General features: G+C 40.5%; 1 protein-coding gene across 3 annotated transcripts in view; it reads right to left on the bottom strand.

The window, feature by feature from the left end:
* Window positions 1–2,203: 2,203 nt before the first annotated feature.
* TEK (TEK receptor tyrosine kinase) overlaps window positions 2,204–17,147 on the bottom strand; it is a 46,575-nt gene continuing 31,631 nt past the window's right edge. For 2 of the 3 annotated variants that reach the window (XM_079330895.1, XM_079330896.1), the window contains 11 exons: window positions 11,857–12,156; window positions 11,202–11,359; window positions 9,740–9,950; window positions 8,663–8,773; window positions 8,134–8,324; window positions 7,631–7,744; window positions 6,680–6,750; window positions 6,044–6,084; window positions 4,848–4,944; window positions 4,291–4,390; window positions 2,204–4,149 (listed from right to left, as the gene is read on the bottom strand). In XM_079330895.1, coding sequence (XP_079187021.1) covers window positions 4,075–4,149; window positions 4,291–4,390; window positions 4,848–4,944; window positions 6,044–6,084; window positions 6,680–6,750; window positions 7,631–7,744; window positions 8,134–8,324; window positions 8,663–8,773; window positions 9,740–9,950; window positions 11,202–11,359; window positions 11,857–12,156 — 1,469 coding nt within the window. In that variant the 3' untranslated portion in view covers window positions 2,204–4,074. The remainder of the gene's footprint in view (window positions 4,150–4,290; window positions 4,391–4,847; window positions 4,945–6,043; window positions 6,085–6,679; window positions 6,751–7,630; window positions 7,745–8,133; window positions 8,325–8,662; window positions 8,774–9,739; window positions 9,951–11,201; window positions 11,360–11,856; window positions 12,157–17,147) is intronic. The other variant, XM_079330897.1, reaches the window with a different exon arrangement.

The raw sequence follows: 17,147 nt of genomic DNA on the forward strand, positions 1-17,147 counted from the left end.
ACGTTCATTTCTGAATCGGCCACTCTTGCTCTAAGGTGGAAAGTCCCTCCTGTGGGTGTTCTGGTGTGGTTTGAAATTGGGAAAACTGGGAAAGGTCTCTTCCCTTTATTATTAACTCCATCCTACACTGCCTTTGGAACACTGCTTACTGGCCAGGTTTTTCCCAGCCGTGGATTTCTGCATGAGGAAAAAAGTGCAATTGCATTTCTACCAAAAGGTAATGAAGAGCAGGGCAGCAAAAACATCCTGTGGAGACACAGGCTTTCAGCTGTGCACACCGAGGCTTTTGATTCCTGCCTCATGCAGTGGACATGTCTCCTCTGTGGCTGCTCCCACTTCCCAGGTGCCCATGTCTATTAGGTACAAGACTCTGCAAGTGGAACTGAAGAACCTGGGTATGGCTGCTGGCACTACAGGAGAATGGAGACTAAACTGTCTGGGATGTGCCTGGCCAAGGAGGGAGGCACGTGCAGGATCTGCTCTTTGTCAGCAGAGAACAACTCGTGGGTGACGCCACGCTTGGGGACTGTCTGGGGCTCAGCAATTGTGAAAAGTCTCTGTGCTTGACTGGCTTTGTCCCTCGTTGTGTGCCTTCCCTTGTCCCTGGGCTTGGCAGCTGCTCCCCAGGGCTGTGTAGCTGTGTGGCACAGCTGAAATGCAGGAGAGCCTCATTTGTCTGCCCTTAGAGTGGCTGCTGGCCGCAGTCTCTTCAATCTGGAAGCTCAGTCTGGAGGACGAGTTCCCCTGTGTTTGGTCTCAGAGCCAGGACCTGTCATCTGCTGTCCCAGGTGGCACTGAGGGCTGCCCAGTGCCTCAGGCTGGTGTGACCCTACTGCAAACAGCAGGAGGCAGTGGCAGGTGATTGTTTCCAAAGTCATGTCCTTCAGGGGCAGTGTGCTGTGTCCTTTGTCCAGCCCAGTCCCAGAGTGAGGGATCAGGTACAGGAACTGCTGCTGCTGCTATTGCTGCTGAAGTCAGTGACGGGCAGCTTCTATGCCAGCAGAACTGGTCACTCATGAAGGTGGGTGCAGATGGTGTCCTGGAGGGTGTGAGGGAGCTGTCCCTTGTTGTTATTCTCCACCAGGGAAAGCTGGGCCAGCCAGGCGTGCATCAACACAACAAACAGGAATTGCAGTGCGTGAGTGACTTCCATCAGTGTCTGCTGAGAGTTTTGACCTTTGAGATGAAGTGGTACAAAGTCATTTGCTATAGGTCCTCTCTCTGTATGTCCATGTTAGGTAAAGCTGCTAAATCATCCTGCAGCACAGCAGCAGGGAAAAAGGTCTCTCAACTGTGCAGGTGTTATAACTTGCCATCAATCTGAGCAATGTCTGTTTACAAAGGGGGCCAAAATTTCTTGAAAAGTGAGACAACAGTTAATGATTGTTCCAAATAATGGAACAGTTGTGGTTTTGCTGTTTTCCTAAGCCCACCTTTCTGTAGCCTGTCCTCCTGGTCTCTGCCTCATAGCTCCCATTTTGGATGGGGCTTGTCCGTTTTGAATTATTGGTTTCTTAGCACCACCATCTACTGAGCTCTAAGTTCCACATTCTCTTTAAACTGTTTTTTCTTGCTTTCTTTACATCCATTACAGCCAGTTCCCTACAGCTCACAGATATGTGCAGAGAAACAATGTAGAAAGTTGTTATGTGCTACACTATAAAAGAATATAAGAAGATTATTTATAAGGAGACCTAATTGTCCTGCAGGTAAATTTACAGTGGGACTTAGGCTCTTAAAATGCAGAGTATTAAGAGCTATTGAACTTCTGTGACATAGTGGTCTGGGGAAAAATTTGCCACGGAAGGAGAGTTTCACATCAAGTAGCAGAATAGTAATTTATGTCTGCTTGTTAGAAATGTATGAGAGTATAAGACAAGAATCTCTTTGTACCTGTGAAAAGTTCTGTACAGAAAATGGAGGAATTCCAGCAGATGTTGTCAGCCAGGTTTGCCTGGAAGTCTAGAAAACACCCTTGGAGGTACATTTTTATTCACCTCACTGACTGGTAAGAATGTAGTTAAGCTGTAATTGCAATGCCCATTGGCAAAACCACTGGCCGAGTAGTCTCTTTTGAAAAATATGGTGGGGTTTGTTTCTCTTTTTCTCTTTTTTATTTTTTTTTTTTCCTCATTGAGCTGTTCTGTGCTCCAGTGAATTGGTGTGCTCTTTCTAAATGTGAAAGGAGAGATCAGACTCAGGGTTCTAAGGCAGAGTCAGTTTATTTCAGTTTGAACTGGATGCCACCAGAGAGGGACCCTGACCAAAGAAATCCCTGGGCCTTTGTACCCTTACACTCTGTGCACCTGACCTTCACGCACTCATCACGTGCCCTGCATGAGCTTCTTAGTCCTATGGTGATTTATGGTCTGGGGTCTTCTAACACCTCACTGGATTCTCCATGTTCATGTGCCATTAACTGCTCTTATCTTACTGCTGGGGAAGTCTTGGGGCCCTCCAGGGTCTCAGCCCTTACCTGAAGATAACCACTCTTTCTTTGTTTTCTCCCCTGCTTAGCCATTATGATAACAGAGTTCATTTAAAGTTCAGCTACTCTAAGGTTTGAGCAGGGTGCTCTCATGCTAAGGAAAAAGCAAGTTACAATTAAACTTTAACCTACACAGACAATTTCTAATATTCTACAAGTAAACTTATTTTAATCCCCAACAATAAACTCCTAGTTTACATCTAGCACCTGATTTACAGTGCAAGTTCTACCTATCTCAAGGCCGTACAAGTCATCTCAGCACCCTTGTTTGTTGGCTTCTTCCCTTTTAATGGAGCTTTTGGTGCTTCTGTTTGAGTTAGTCTGTTGTATGTCATTCATGTTACTCTCTATTCTGCTGGGATACCCCCACCTTGTAACCAATCACATACCCATCCACAATGTAAGAATCAGAAATGGAAATCTTGCACTCTCTCAAGCATCTTTCTCCAAGTCTTAGGGGATGACTTATTGCACCCAATGGGGAAGCCACTGTGGTCTGATGGACAGTTATGAGCTGGTAAGTCAAGGGCAAGAGGGGAACATATGTGCAAAACACGAAGTTTTGCTAATATGTAAAATTTGCATACAGTAAATCCACCAAATCCCTCGTACTTGGCTAGACACCAGGACCTGAAGCCAAGCCTGTCTCTATTTGTCTTACCTAAGAACTAGGGACCTTTCTGGCATGTCAAATATCACTGTTTTGAAGCATTTGAGTAGGATATTGTTACCACACTATAGGCAGAATGAGAGGGTAAAATAAACAAAAATAAGTAAGCCCTGCTTGTATATAATAGGTAGTAATTTATAGGTATTCAGTGAAATTTTTAAATGAAATACAAATGGAATAAATCTCCTGTATATCCAGGCGAGCTGTAAAATTGTGGTTTACAATATGTAGTAGACTTCTCAACACTATGTTTCATGAATATTATTGTATGGCTGCCTGTGATAGTATTAAACACTTCAAAATAAATGTATGTTTTGCATATGAGCAAAACCTGACAGTCACACTAGAAAGAGCAATAGCATGCCTTATATCTTATGAGTGTCAACAGAACTTTTGACTAGATTATTTTTACTAGCTGACTTTGCATTCAAACAGGAGTCTGTCTTAATTATCCTTGTTGAGCACACCGGCTTGCAGCTGCTGTTGTTGCACTCTAACTGCCCAGCATTTTTGTTTCAAACACAAGGAAATGTATATGGAATACTGCCAAGTTACCACTTGGCTATGAGTAACTCTTGGAAAATATAAGCCAAAACCTCTAAGATGGCAATACCTAATGCATTACAATATGTATGTAGACATTATATCTACATGACTATGAAAAAAAGAAAACCCTGTCTGAAAAAACAGATTTCATGGCTTCAGTCTGTAGCTGCTTTGGGCAGTATATACACTTCTACAGCCTGTGAGGGCACAGGTTACTGTGTGATATACACACTGTGGTGAAACGGTGTTGCTGTATTGTATATAGTTAGAGCTATACACAGTTCTACACAGCACATCACATTTTGAGCTCCAGCAGATTGAAGTTTGGTTTTCTGTGATCAATCACTGATGAAGGAAGATTTGTCCCATCTTAAGCAGCTTCTTCAGCGGAGCAATCAATGCCTGCATAAGTAAATTTCTCATATAGGGTAGTATTCACATAGGTCTGGAAAGGAAATAAACAGAGCAGGTGTGATGCAAGGTACATTACCTGAAGAACCCTAAATAATGTTGAAATTACACATAGCCTAATTCTGTCATTATAGGTACATTTATATACACATATATTTATAGAAAACAGTTTTACCTTTCTGTCTTCTAACATCCTGTTCAGTGACACCAATATCTGAGCAAATGATGGTCTTTCATATGGTTTCTCTTTCCAGCACTGTCTCATTAGGTCATACCTTTAAAAAACCAACACCAACATGTCATAGTTTAGGTACCTAAGTTCTAGTTAGAAATTTTTGATAATTTAATTATTGTGCACATTCCGCTTTTCAGAGGGAAATGGATTTCTGAAACTGAAATGACATTTTCTGTAGTTGGTTACTTAAAAGAACTTCTTTTACTCTGGAATAATCAAAAAGCTCTCTTAGAGCTAAAACCCTGGCATGTTGTCTAAAGAACAGGATAACTACCTGAAGCAGAGTACTTGGGAAAGTATTCATAGAAAATTAACAGTGTATGCTCTGTACAAAAGCACTTTTGCATTTTTTAATTTTTTTAATGTAGTTTTTATAATTTCCAGTAAAAAAAAAAAAAAAAAGAGTCTGTTAGTTTCTTATAGAAATCGTCTAATTTCTATAGCTGAGGTTGTGTTTCTCTGTTTCTTTTTGTTTTTTTTTCTAAGGCAATACTCACACTTCATCATCACAGTTGAGAGGCTTTTCCAGTCGGTACCCTTGAGGGAGTTTTTCATATAGTTCTGCACATGTCATTCCACAATATGGTGTTCCACCTAAAGTTTAACCGTTGGCATTAACAGAAGCAGGCTTTAGTAAAAGAAAGTTTAATTTCATAATAGAATTGGAAAAGTATGACTGACATAGTGACAGCTAAATTAATCCAAAATTGGGGGATGCTTCACAGTACATTTTTGTTGTTAATGCTTCCTTACTGCTTGATGCACAATATGGAGGAGAATGATAAAACTAAGTGTCAGTTTTCTCAGTGGCTGGTCTAATTCTCTCTACAAGTCTGAGGGCCAGGATCTGCTAGTCTTCAAAGTGTTTTTTCACTAGCGTTGCTATCACTGGGCAAGTCATTCCTTCATTAGCATCATCGTAAGAACATCTGGTGTGCACTCATGGAGCTCTTGCTGTCAGCTGATTTTGCCCCTTTCTGCAGCTATTTGCTTGCTTAGACTCTTGATTTTCCACACTGCATCCATATCTAGTGCAAACCCATTTAGTAAGGAAGGGCAGGAACAAATCACAAATCCAGAGCCCAGTTGGCAATGTACACTTCAGTCAGTAGCATCTGCTGGCCAGCAGAGCATGGGAACACCTCCAGGGCAAATCACAAGAGAGGTGTAACACAATGATTTTGAGTGGTGCAAGGCTGTATCACAGTCATGGTGGCTAGAGGTGTCTGCAGAAATGAATTCTAAATTTGATTTGAAGGTTAATGTTCAAAAGTTTTCTTCATGAATATTTGGAGTAGGAGGTAATTAGTCCCCCAGCCTGCAATAACATTAAAATAGAAGTCTTGATTCAAAATGCAGGAAAGCTGAGAAAATCCACTCACCAAAATCAAAACGCGCTGTATTAAGGCTATAAATCATATGATATTCTGGAATTTATATTTAGATATGGCCTGGGTTTTATAGTGTCATGAAAACATGGTCATTATGGTTCTTTCTCACTTAAAATGGTAACTGAATTGAAAATTTGACAATTGCATTTCCAAGCCTACTGAACCTAAATAAAATGTAGTAGAAAAAAAAACAACCAGGAAATTGAAAACTATTGTGAAACAGCATTTTTTAAAAGACTGAGTGAATGGAACTGCCTTGGTGCAGATTGTTTATTTGTGCAGTTCAAAATTCAGATACTTACCCAAACTAACAATTTCCCATAAGAGGACACCATATGACCATCTGCAACAGAGAGAGATTATGAAGCGCAACAAGAATGCAACAGGAATTAATATTTTTAAAAGGCAGGTAGTTTTGCTAGTATTCAGAGAATACAGGGAAGTGTGGTATGTTTTTCTGTATTTTTTATACAGTTTTGTATAATGATGGGGCTTGTAGAATCAGAAAGCAGGAAAATTAGAAAAATTAATTCACACTGAGTCAAGCAAAGACATTTCTCAGGCTGTGAACTTTCAGCAAATACTGTAATTACAGAATTGCTTTTCCAAATTCAATTTCTAGGTTCCTAAATAAAATACAGATTTCCTCGGGGTTTCCCAAATATTGATTAGGTCTCCAACTTTGAATGAGAAATACAGCTAAAGTAGTGGGGCAGATCCAATAGGTTGTGAACACAGAACTTGATCAGACCCCAATGAAGAAAGAAATAGAACTTTTTTGTTATGTGTTTTATTTTTTGCTTCCATTGGTCACTCATGCTGACATGATTACTGAGGATTTTGAGTTAAGAGTGGATGTCTCATGATAGCTGTCAAACTTTTCTTGATAAGGAAATATATTTATTTGTTTAAAAATTGCCACTTGAACACATACTTACACATCACTATTTGTGGTGTAAACACTGTAATTCAAAGATTCAATTGCCATCCATCGCACTGGAAGCCGTCCCTGGAAATTATTTCATAAAAGTTTATTTTTCAGTTCTTGGTATAGCAATAAATTAGTTTGTATGCCACCAATCATTCTGTGTTACCTTAATGAAAACTGACTTTATGCAAGTAAACTTTGTCAAGTAAATAAACTTAACTTGTGCAGTTTTACAGAAGAAATTCTTTATTGTGAGAATGGTGAGACACTGCAACAGGTAGCCCAGAGAAGCTGTGGGTGTGAGAGTGTTCAAGGCCAAGCTGGATGAGGCTCTGAGCAACCTGGTCTAGTGAAAGTTTGGGTTGGAGCTAGATGGTCTTGAAGGTACCTTTCCAAACAAATCTTTCTATGATCCTATGATGATAGGATTTGCTTTCCAAATGAACAGTTCACATGAAAGCTAATAGAAAAATGATCCAGTCAGCATCAAATGTAAACAGTACCTCAGATGATGCCTCTGACCATCCTGTTGCCTTGACAACACAGGGCTATTTCTAGTCTATAGCTATATGATGCTTTTTACGTATCTTCCTCTTTCAGATCTCCCAAGGCATTAGCTCTGGACAGTCCTGATGTATGTCTGATTACCTTCTTGCTAACTTTGGCCTTGTTCAATAGAATTAGACCACCTTGACACATCTGTTTTACTGTCATCCATATACATACAAATAATCTAAAATTACATCATATATTATAGTAATGCTATAGGATTTATTTACAAGTAGATGTATTCATGTCTATATTAATAAACATTCATATTTTTCATGGTAATTAATAACATTTAAATAATCAGTTCTGTAATGCCTGTAAGTTTACATTTTTTGTTCATATGAAAACAAGATTAAGTAATAGAAAATCAAAATTATGAAAACAGACTGTATCAAGTTGTTTTGATCCTTACCATGGTCTTCTTAACATAAACTTCTTGACCTCTGGATAAGCCAAAGTCAGCTATTTTTGCAACATAATTTTCTCCAACCAAGATATTTCTTGCTGCCAAATCTCGATGAATAAACTAAAATGATGACGATGATGATGATGATAACAATGATATAATAAAATAAGGAAATCAGTATAATTGATTTTGACATGTATTACTTTATTGCTATATTGCAAACACTTGGAATATGAATATAAAGCAAAGAAATTGGCATGATATGTCACTAAAAAGAAGATTTTCAACTTTCTCTGAAAATTAAAGCAGTTAACTACCATATTTTAAGTTTTAATGCCTCTTCCACAATTCTCCATGACATAGTACTTGATAGATTTATATGGAGACAAGAAAATAAATCTCATTCAGTGGTGCTGTAGAAGTGACAATTAAAAATTAATTTAATTAAAGGGCATATTCCCAGAGAAGTATTTGGCATGCTTTCAGTGGATAGAGAGCTGAAGACTGACCTGTTTCTGGCTCAAATAGTCCATCCCTCTGGCAACATCTGCTGCAAAATGCAGAAGTTGCTGAGAGGAAAGTGTAGATGCAGTACTGTTGGCAATAGCAAATGCTGGGTCTGTCTCTAGTACTCTGCTTTTCCGAAGGAAGTCCAGTAAATTTCCATGGGGGGCATATTCAATAGCAAGGTAAAGATATCCTAACAAAACATCAGATAGTGAGTATATCACAAAGTAGGAGAGAGTCAGTAATAGCCTTTGGAAATTTACACTATCTGGAGTGAAAAAAGAAATAAAACAGACTAGAGGGAAATGTCCAGCAGGCTAATTTCTAGCAGTAGAGAGGAATTTAGATCTGGTGTTGAACATGATTTCTGGAGTATTAATGTGGTCTTGGGGATCCAAAGACCAGTTTATCTGACCTTTGAACAAATGTTGTACACAGATCTGCTAGTGTTTCCGTGGACTGTGTGGGCTATATTATGAGAGGGGTTTTTTAAACTAATTTTTAAAGTACATGCATTCAGTAGTATCTTACCCCTGTGTTCACATGCTCCCAAAAGATTGATGATGTTGGGATGATGTCCCAGTTTACAAAGAACTTCAAGTTCTCCAGCAAAATCTCTGTGATCATCTTTTGAGGCATACTCTGAAAATCAAGAAAACATGCATTTATGGTTTACTTTGAACTCAATTTAAAATAATATGTTTCCAAATTTTGCGGAGTCTGAGATGCTTGGGCCACTGCTGTTTCAACCCCAGTAGAAAGAGAAGAACTGAAAGATACATTAAAAGAACTGAAAGATACAGAAAAGAACTGAAAGATACAGAAAAAGGAACGATTTTTCAAACAGAGAAAAAAATATGAGAAATTAATATCTGTAGAAGCTACCTGCAGAGAAAGTAAGCATCTTAATACATCCTGTCACTCGCCTTCTTACCTGAGAAAAATATTGCAGCAGATCTTATGAAAAGTAGCTTCCTAAAGATCCCTCCTTATGTGTGCTGTTGATTATTTCTGCCCCATATGCAGACCTTGGCTATTATAAAATTAATCATCACACTGAAAAGTGTTTTTCAATTTGCCTAGACAATGACCTAGTGAATTACAATAAAACATGCACATTCTTGCAGTATTGTAGGCATTGTAGCTCTCTCTGGATCGTAGATGTCATACCCAATGACAGAAAAAAAGAAAACTGATGATCATCCCCGTGGTATGTGTATATACAGATGCATAGGTGCTGTTGTCTCTGAATAGCTGAAGTGAACAAGATGAACAAATGCTGTGCCCCAAGACTAGCTCTCTGCTCCTATCTATCCAATGCACCTTGCCTTGCAGATGAACTCATGTGAAGCTCATACTGATCTACGAATTGAAAAATACACCAGTTAATCATGTGAACCACTGAGGAGAAATAGAAACCAGCTTCACCCAGAAGAAATACAGCGGTTGACAAATCTTGGCATAGTGACACCTGATACAATTTAATTAGCAATTTTGAATATTTATTTTAGCTTGAGAACAGGGATACTAAGCATTTTATACAACAGATAAACATTTCGAATACACAATCAAGAAAACGCTTTAGTCAGAATCCCTGGGTTTTACTACCTTTCATCCTTTTTATTGCAGCATCCATGCGTAAGCCATCTTTCTTAATGCGTGCTTTCAGGACTTGCCCAAAGTTACCTTCCCCAATCACATCTTGAAATTTTATGTCATTCCATTCAAGAACTGGATAAATAGTAGGATCTGGACTGTTTTTGGCTTTCCTGCTCAGAGTCAGAGTACCTGAGTTAAACTGCAGAGCTGGCTCTTCCCTCTGCAACAGAATTAAGCAAATTGTATTAACTGTGATTTCTACTTCAGTGAGCAATGCCCTGCTTACATTTCCCAAACATCTTTGCTCACTCATCTACACACACACACACACACACACACACACACAGAGAGAGAGAGAGAGAGAGAGAGAGAGAGAAAGCTCAACCCATCTCTTACATATACAGAGTGAGTACACTAGAGAGTTACACCTACTTTAGGTGCAACAAGCAGTTCTGCCTGGATCCACAAAATTAATCAGTCTTTTTATTTGTTTCTAAGTACCTTTTGGACTGGGGCCTCCTGAACAGTTTTATAATCATTCTGAAGGACATGGGGAAAAATAGTGTAATAAAACTGATCTCAAAACTCACATTGGGCTTAATTAAATCTTGTTTTGTTCAGGCTCAGTAGGAATTGTGAGCCAAGAAGAAGCAAGGAAATACAGAGAGAGGAAATTGTCTTCCTCCATACTTAAGGAGACATCTCTTCAGTTATACATTGTCATGAAATATTGCTGTGGGAAAAATGTTAGGACTAGGAGACAAAGCTACTCTGTGTGGTCTGCAGACTGATCAGATCATTGGCTGAGCCCTCCACCACTGTTTGTGAATGAACCTTTTTAGATACACGTGGAAGAGCTCTTTGGGCCAGCTTCATTCTGCTCCACAGGTTCCCCTCTGAAGGCAGAGAAAAGCACAGAAAGCAGAGGGATTAAGAGATTGCAGCAGGATACAAATGCATACATGTGTATAGAGATATCTCCATGGGATGTTAAAACCTTCAGCAGTTTTCTCACAGCCAAAGCTGTGATGTTGCCATTGACAGATACTTGGTGTACTGTCCCCAGGTTGAAAAAGGATAAATATGTACCAGCAGCTGCTGATACTCAAAAGCAACATTAAATATTTGGTTGTTCATCAAAATCAGGCAGGACTTCACAGAGGCAGAACAGGCTCCACTATTCTGTCTGACTTGGTACTTATCATACAAAAGTCACAAGTGTGACAAGGCAGAAGAGGCAGTACAGCAAATAGTCTGCAAATCTTTTTTCAAGTTTTCTACTTCCTAGCCTGTAACTGTGATGGCTTTACCTTTGGGGTCCCTAGTAGAGAAGCTTTACAACAGTACTAATTGCACACCTAAAGAGAAGACAAGGTTTGGGAAAGCCAGGAAAAAGAAACTGGAAGAAAAAACAGGAAAAAAATGAGCTAAAGTTAATAACCAAACTGACACTGGGAAGCTGGAAACCCACCACCACATTTTGGAAAGCCTGAGCCATTCGATGCTGGAAGTTGGCTCGCTTTAACTGCAGCATGATGAGAAAGGCCAGGAGAATTGTTACACAGGTCATCCCTGCAGAGCCAAGGATAGCAATAAGCAGCATTTTGCCTCCTTTTGATTCATATGGAGCTGTTGAGGAAGGACATAAGAATTCATTATCATTTTCAGCTTCTTCTGAATTTAGCAATATACTAGGAATGTGTAACTGAACAGTCCTGGCTTGTAAACTGTTTACAGACCTAAGGATGCATCCCTTTGTTTTCCAAAAATGTCAGAAACATTGGTTGCTCTGAATTTCAGATGCATGAGCACCTGCATATTCTGTTGAATTCAGTCAGAGCAGAGATGAGGCCACATCCAGTGATCCAATGATCTTGCCAGATGCAGCTTCTTCAATTTTTGAGTCACTGGGCCCTTTTTAGTGGATATACACAAACAGCGTATATTGTCACTTCATCAATACCATGCAGTGAATTAAGAATTAAATTTTGGTGCTGTGTTGTGCATCAAAATTAAGAGCAAAAAAAAACTCAGATCAAGAAATTAGTACCATGAGAGTCTCTTAGCTAGTTAGTTAACACGACCAGTCCTGGTTTGTGCAAAGCCAGTGTGGCAGATTAACTGACCTTTAGTTTCTGGAAGAGTCTTCAATTCAAATGATGTGTTTGGGTTGCTCAAGCCAATGTTGTTCTGAGCATTAATCTGAACCTGGTACACAGTATCTGGCTCGAGGCCCTTGAGGTGATATTGAGTAATGCTGGTGTTCTTGATGATAATATCAACGTGGTTGTGCTCAGCCTTGCCATAAATTTTGTAGCTGATGATGATGGAGGAGATGGAATGACCCTCGGCAGCTGTCCAAGAGATGACTGAGGATGTGTCTGTGGTGTTAGAAAACTTGATGTTGTTTGGTGCAGGAGGGATTCCTGAGAACAAACACAAACACACAAGGCATTGGTGTGTACATCCACCTCTATCTCATTTCCACAGAGAACAAAACATTTTCCTCGGTACTTTTGCTCTGCACCAAAACAAACACAATTTGTTGATGAACTGTGGCAAATGGATGCAAAAATTTTATGCTCTTGATGGGCTGTCATCCTTGTAGCAGGATTCCATGCTTCCAGCAGAGGTTGGAGTGGTGTTGTAATCCAATACCAGAGGTGTAAGGAATGCCTTAACCCTTCCCTCCTGTCCCTATCTTATTGGCAGAGAGCCAAATTTCCCTCCCTGACCTTTTCCTAGAAAAGACTGTTATCTGAGATCCTCTTTCTCTTTTGCCCTGGGACCACCATGAAGTAAACTACGAACACTGAGAAAGGCAAGGAGCCTCTTTTGAACCCTTGTTTATCTCATGCAGTGCCCAGCTCCTTCTTACAGATACTGCATATTGCAGTTGGCGTCCAACGTGGGGCTTGAAATTAAGAGCCCACAGGTAGCTAAAATCACACTTGGGGATTTTTACACTTATTAGGTCGATCAACTACCTCCATGCTTGGTAGCTGTTTTTATACAGCCCCAGGTGTACAGGATTGAGCCAGTAGCTTTACTCTAGTGCCAGAGTGAGTCAGCTCAAGGATAAACAGCTTCCACGAACCACACGACAGCCCAGGTCTGCAGGACAGGTAAAAAGTCCCTTGTGGGAGGCAGGAACCCCAAAATTTGCCCCTAGTGGTGGGGAGGGAGTTTCCCAGGTGGGCTGGCAGCAGCGCAGCAGTGGGAACGAGCACTAGGACCCTGCAGTGCCGCAGCAGCAGCAGCGATTCGGGCAGAGTGGCTCCTGCCAGTGCACACAGGAACCACAAAAACAAACCCCGCTCGGAGCAGTGCAGCTCATGGCTCTGGCATTGTGCAGCACCTGGGAGCCCCACAAAAGCAGTGCAAGGTGACAGGGCTCCCCCGGGGTTGGCACAGCCAGCAGAACTCATGACACGTGTTCGAGGTTAAATCATCCAGATCACAAAAACCCCTGCATTCCCTTTTCTCCTGGCATTTTTTTAATTTCGGGTCAGAAAAGAGTCATTTTTGTTTGTGTGGGTGTTGTGCGAAAGTATAAGGTATTGCGCAGATCGCTTTTAAAACATCATAATGGGTGCACAGTTGTCTGCACATCAAAAGAGTGTGTTTTCCCAAATTCAAGAAATTTTACATGCTGAAGAAATGACAATTTCTAAAAAACTGTTAAAGCATTTTGTCTCTTGGCTGTTTTTTGAAATTCCAGACTGCAAATTACAAAATATAAATTCAGTTTTATTTTGGGATAATGTGGGAAATTTATTAACATCTAAGGTAGAGAAATTTAATTCTAATGCTGCTGTGTTTCTTCCAATATTTTTACAAGTACGCAAATGCTTATTAGAAACAGAGAACAAAAGACAGCCACAGATCAATCCTTTAAAACTCCCCCATCTCCTCCAAATTCCCCAGTCTCTGAAAAGGGCAAAATACGAGAAATACCTCAGGAAGCTACTAAGCTTCCTCCTCCCATATAACCAAGTTCTGAAAAATCTGAACACCCTACTAGACAATCCTCTGTATACCCGTCTCTTTCACTCAGTTTACCTCATGGACACTGTGATAATAGTTTGACAGGAAACTTTCCTTTGTCTCACAGTGGGGACTGCATGGTATATGGCAGCAGTCATGCTTCAGCTTCCTCCTCCCACAATCCTTTCTTCTCCTCAATCCCCTTCCCTGCCCCCTTCCCTTTCCCCTCTCATAATCCGTTTCTGCTCCTGTGTAACCCTACACGCACAAGTTCCCTTCGTCACCTCTTCCCGGCTCAGGTTACAGATCCCAATCCTCCTAATTACAGGAAATGCCAGGGAGAGAGTGATAACCTAGGGACTGCAGGCAATGGGGGAGGGGAAGGTTCAGCTAACAGCAGCCATGCTGTCCCTTCAGTGGGGGAGGCTGCACTATCTCCGAGGCTGATATATAAAGAGACACCTAGCCCTAAATCTCAAAACTTAGAAGACTATATACCATCAGGTGCTCCTGTAGTCTATGTTAGTAGGAGAAATGGCAAGAGAAATTACCAACCTCTATCATACCAAAATAAAAAAGAAATTAGTAAAATACAAAGAGAATTTGGTAGAAGTAGTGAAATTTTAAAGGCATGATGAAAGCAACTTTTACTTCAAATGAGATGATACCTCATGATTTGAAGGATCTTTTCAGGTGTTTGCTAACTCCCTCAGAATATGAATTATGGTTTAATATTTGGAAATGTTCTTTAATAGTTCTTTCAACAGAGCTTCACCAAAGCCCTGACAATTCCAAAGATTCTAAAAATAATAATATTATACTTAATCATTTATGTGCTGAGGGAAGTTTCCATTGCCCTGAAAAACAAACTCAAGTATTATCTAAATTCGTTTTAGATAAAATTTGCAATATAGCTGAGAAAGCTTTTAATCAATTGCCAACAGTTAAAGTAACTGGTAGTTATATTCATGTTAAACAATATGATTCTGAGAACTTTTTAAGATTTGTAGATCGTCTGCACACAGGTGGAAAGACAAGTACACAATCCAGCAACCCAGGCAGAATTGATAAAAGAGAGGGCACAGAGAAATGCCAATAAAGCATATTGCAGAGTTATTCTAAGTCTTCCTATGTATCCAGAACCAATTTTAGCACAAATGATAGAAGCCTGCTGCAGTAAAGCAGAGCTGTTCAGTGCACCAGAAAGGAATCCAAGGCCAGCAGCATCCAAGCCTGCAGCAGCTGAAACACCACAAGCAAAGAAGCAACCAGTGCCACCTGAACAGCTGCAGCATATCACCTGCTTCCAGTTTAAAAAGCAAGGACATTTCGCTAAGGAATGCCCTCTTAACAAGAAACAAAAGAAATCCAACAAACAAAAAAAATCCAACAAGCAAAAAAAATCCAACAAACAAAAAAACCTGAATGTTCAGCGCGAGCCCGCTATTAACATAATAACGTGCAAAGATATAAATACTGTGGGCACTACTCTGGCAAAAGCCTCTCTCTTAAAAACAAAGGAGGAGAACTGGATAAAAAGTGTGGGTATACAAAACAAATTAAATGTCAAATGTTCTATTAACCAGGTCCGACAGCCTTGTGGTCGTTTCAGGCTGGAGACTACCAAAGTTTTCATTTCAGTCTACTGACTGGACAACTATTACAGTAGACTTGTCAATAGATGTAACCATATTTCACATGGAAATGGAGAGTGAGTATTTTGTTGTTAGAGACACAGCACACACACCCTCAGAAATTGAAGTAGCCCCCATGATCATGAAAGGAAAAATATCCTGCCTCATAATATTAGCACGTTGTTCTCAACCACCATTCTACCTGTGTATAGGGCAAATCTTAGCCCAAGCCATTCCCATTCCAGCAGAGGTCACAGCAGATGGAAAATCACCTGAGGCCTGCTGGGTAGAAATGGTGGGTGAGGAAAAACCTTCTTTAGCATGCAACCTTACACATAAATCAGATCATCTCCATGTGGAAGGAGTGCTTGACACAGGTGCAGATGTGACGATCATTCCAGAAAGGATATGGCCTTCACACTGGGAACTGCAACCTGTGGCTGGAAAAATTCAAGGTATAGGAGGAATCAAATTGTCAAAAATATCAAAAAGCATCGTGCAAATTGAGGGGCTGGATGGAAAACTAGCAAGTGTCCGTCCGCTTATTACAGATTACAAGTGTCCCTTATGGGGGAGAGACACCATGTCCCAGAGGGGAATTAGAATGATTATCCCTAAAACTCCTCGGGATTTTTAGACATGGACACTGTGGAGCGCCCTGCCCAGAAATTAACGTGGCTAAGTGGCACCCCAATTTGGGTAGCACCATGGTCAATGAAAAAGGAAAAGCTTAAGGCACTTGAAGAACCTGTAGAGGAGCAATTGGCAAAAAAACACATTGAAGAAACAACGAGCCCTTGGAATCTCCTGGTCTTTGTAATAAAAAAAACAGGGAAGGACAAGTAGAGACTGTTACATAACCTTAGAGAAATAAACAAAGTAATTCAGGACATGGTGTCCTGAGATGGGATACCATCTCCAACAGTATTACCTCGCGATTGGCAATTGGCTGTAATAGACATCAAAAATTGTTTGTTTTTTCCAAATCCCCCTAGACCCTGAAGATGCCCCAAGGTTTGCATTCTCAGTTCCCTCCATGAATCGAGAAGCCTCAATGAAGTGTTACCAATGGAAAGTGCTTCCACAAAGTATGAAGTGCAGTCTTGCCATTTGCCCGTGGTATGTAGCCTCATTTCTGTCCCCTGTGAGTGCACAGAGAAGGGAAGCCATAATATTACATTACATCAATTATATGCTTGTGTGTGCTCCCAATAACCTGATACTCCAACACAAAGTTTTAACCTCTGCTGAATTTCAATTGCAGGAAGACAAAGTTCCGAGGATGCCACCTTGGAAGTATCTGGGCTTAGAGATTACTGCACAGACCATTGTCCCACAGAAATTGGAAATCAATTGTAATCCCAAAACCCTAGCAGATGTCCACTCCCTGTGTGAATCTTTGAATTGGGTAAGGCCCTGACTAGGCCTCACTGATGAGAACCTACAACCCCTTTTCAATTTATTGAAGGGGGAGAGAGAGCTGTTTTCTCCCAGAGAAAATGACCCCAGAGGCAAAAACTGCAATCAAAAAGGTACAGAAAGCATTGGCAGAGATGCAGGCTCACCATTATCAGCCCGAGCTGCCTTTCAAATTCATTGTGTTGGGAAAACTGCCACACCTGCATGGTCTAATATTCCAGTGGATTGAGGGGCAGAGAGACTCACTCTTAATCATAGAATGGGTCTTCCTCTCTCATCAACGATCCAAAACCATCACTCAGCCACAAGAGCTGATGGCTCAGCTGATTCAGAAGGCAAGGATGAGACTGCATGAGCTGGCTGGTTGTGACTTTGCA

The sequence above is a fragment of the Erithacus rubecula genome, assembly GCF_903797595.1.
Source record: "Erithacus rubecula genome assembly, contig: SUPER_Z_unloc_1, whole genome shotgun sequence".
Classification (NCBI taxonomy): domain Eukaryota; kingdom Metazoa; phylum Chordata; class Aves; order Passeriformes; family Muscicapidae; genus Erithacus; species Erithacus rubecula.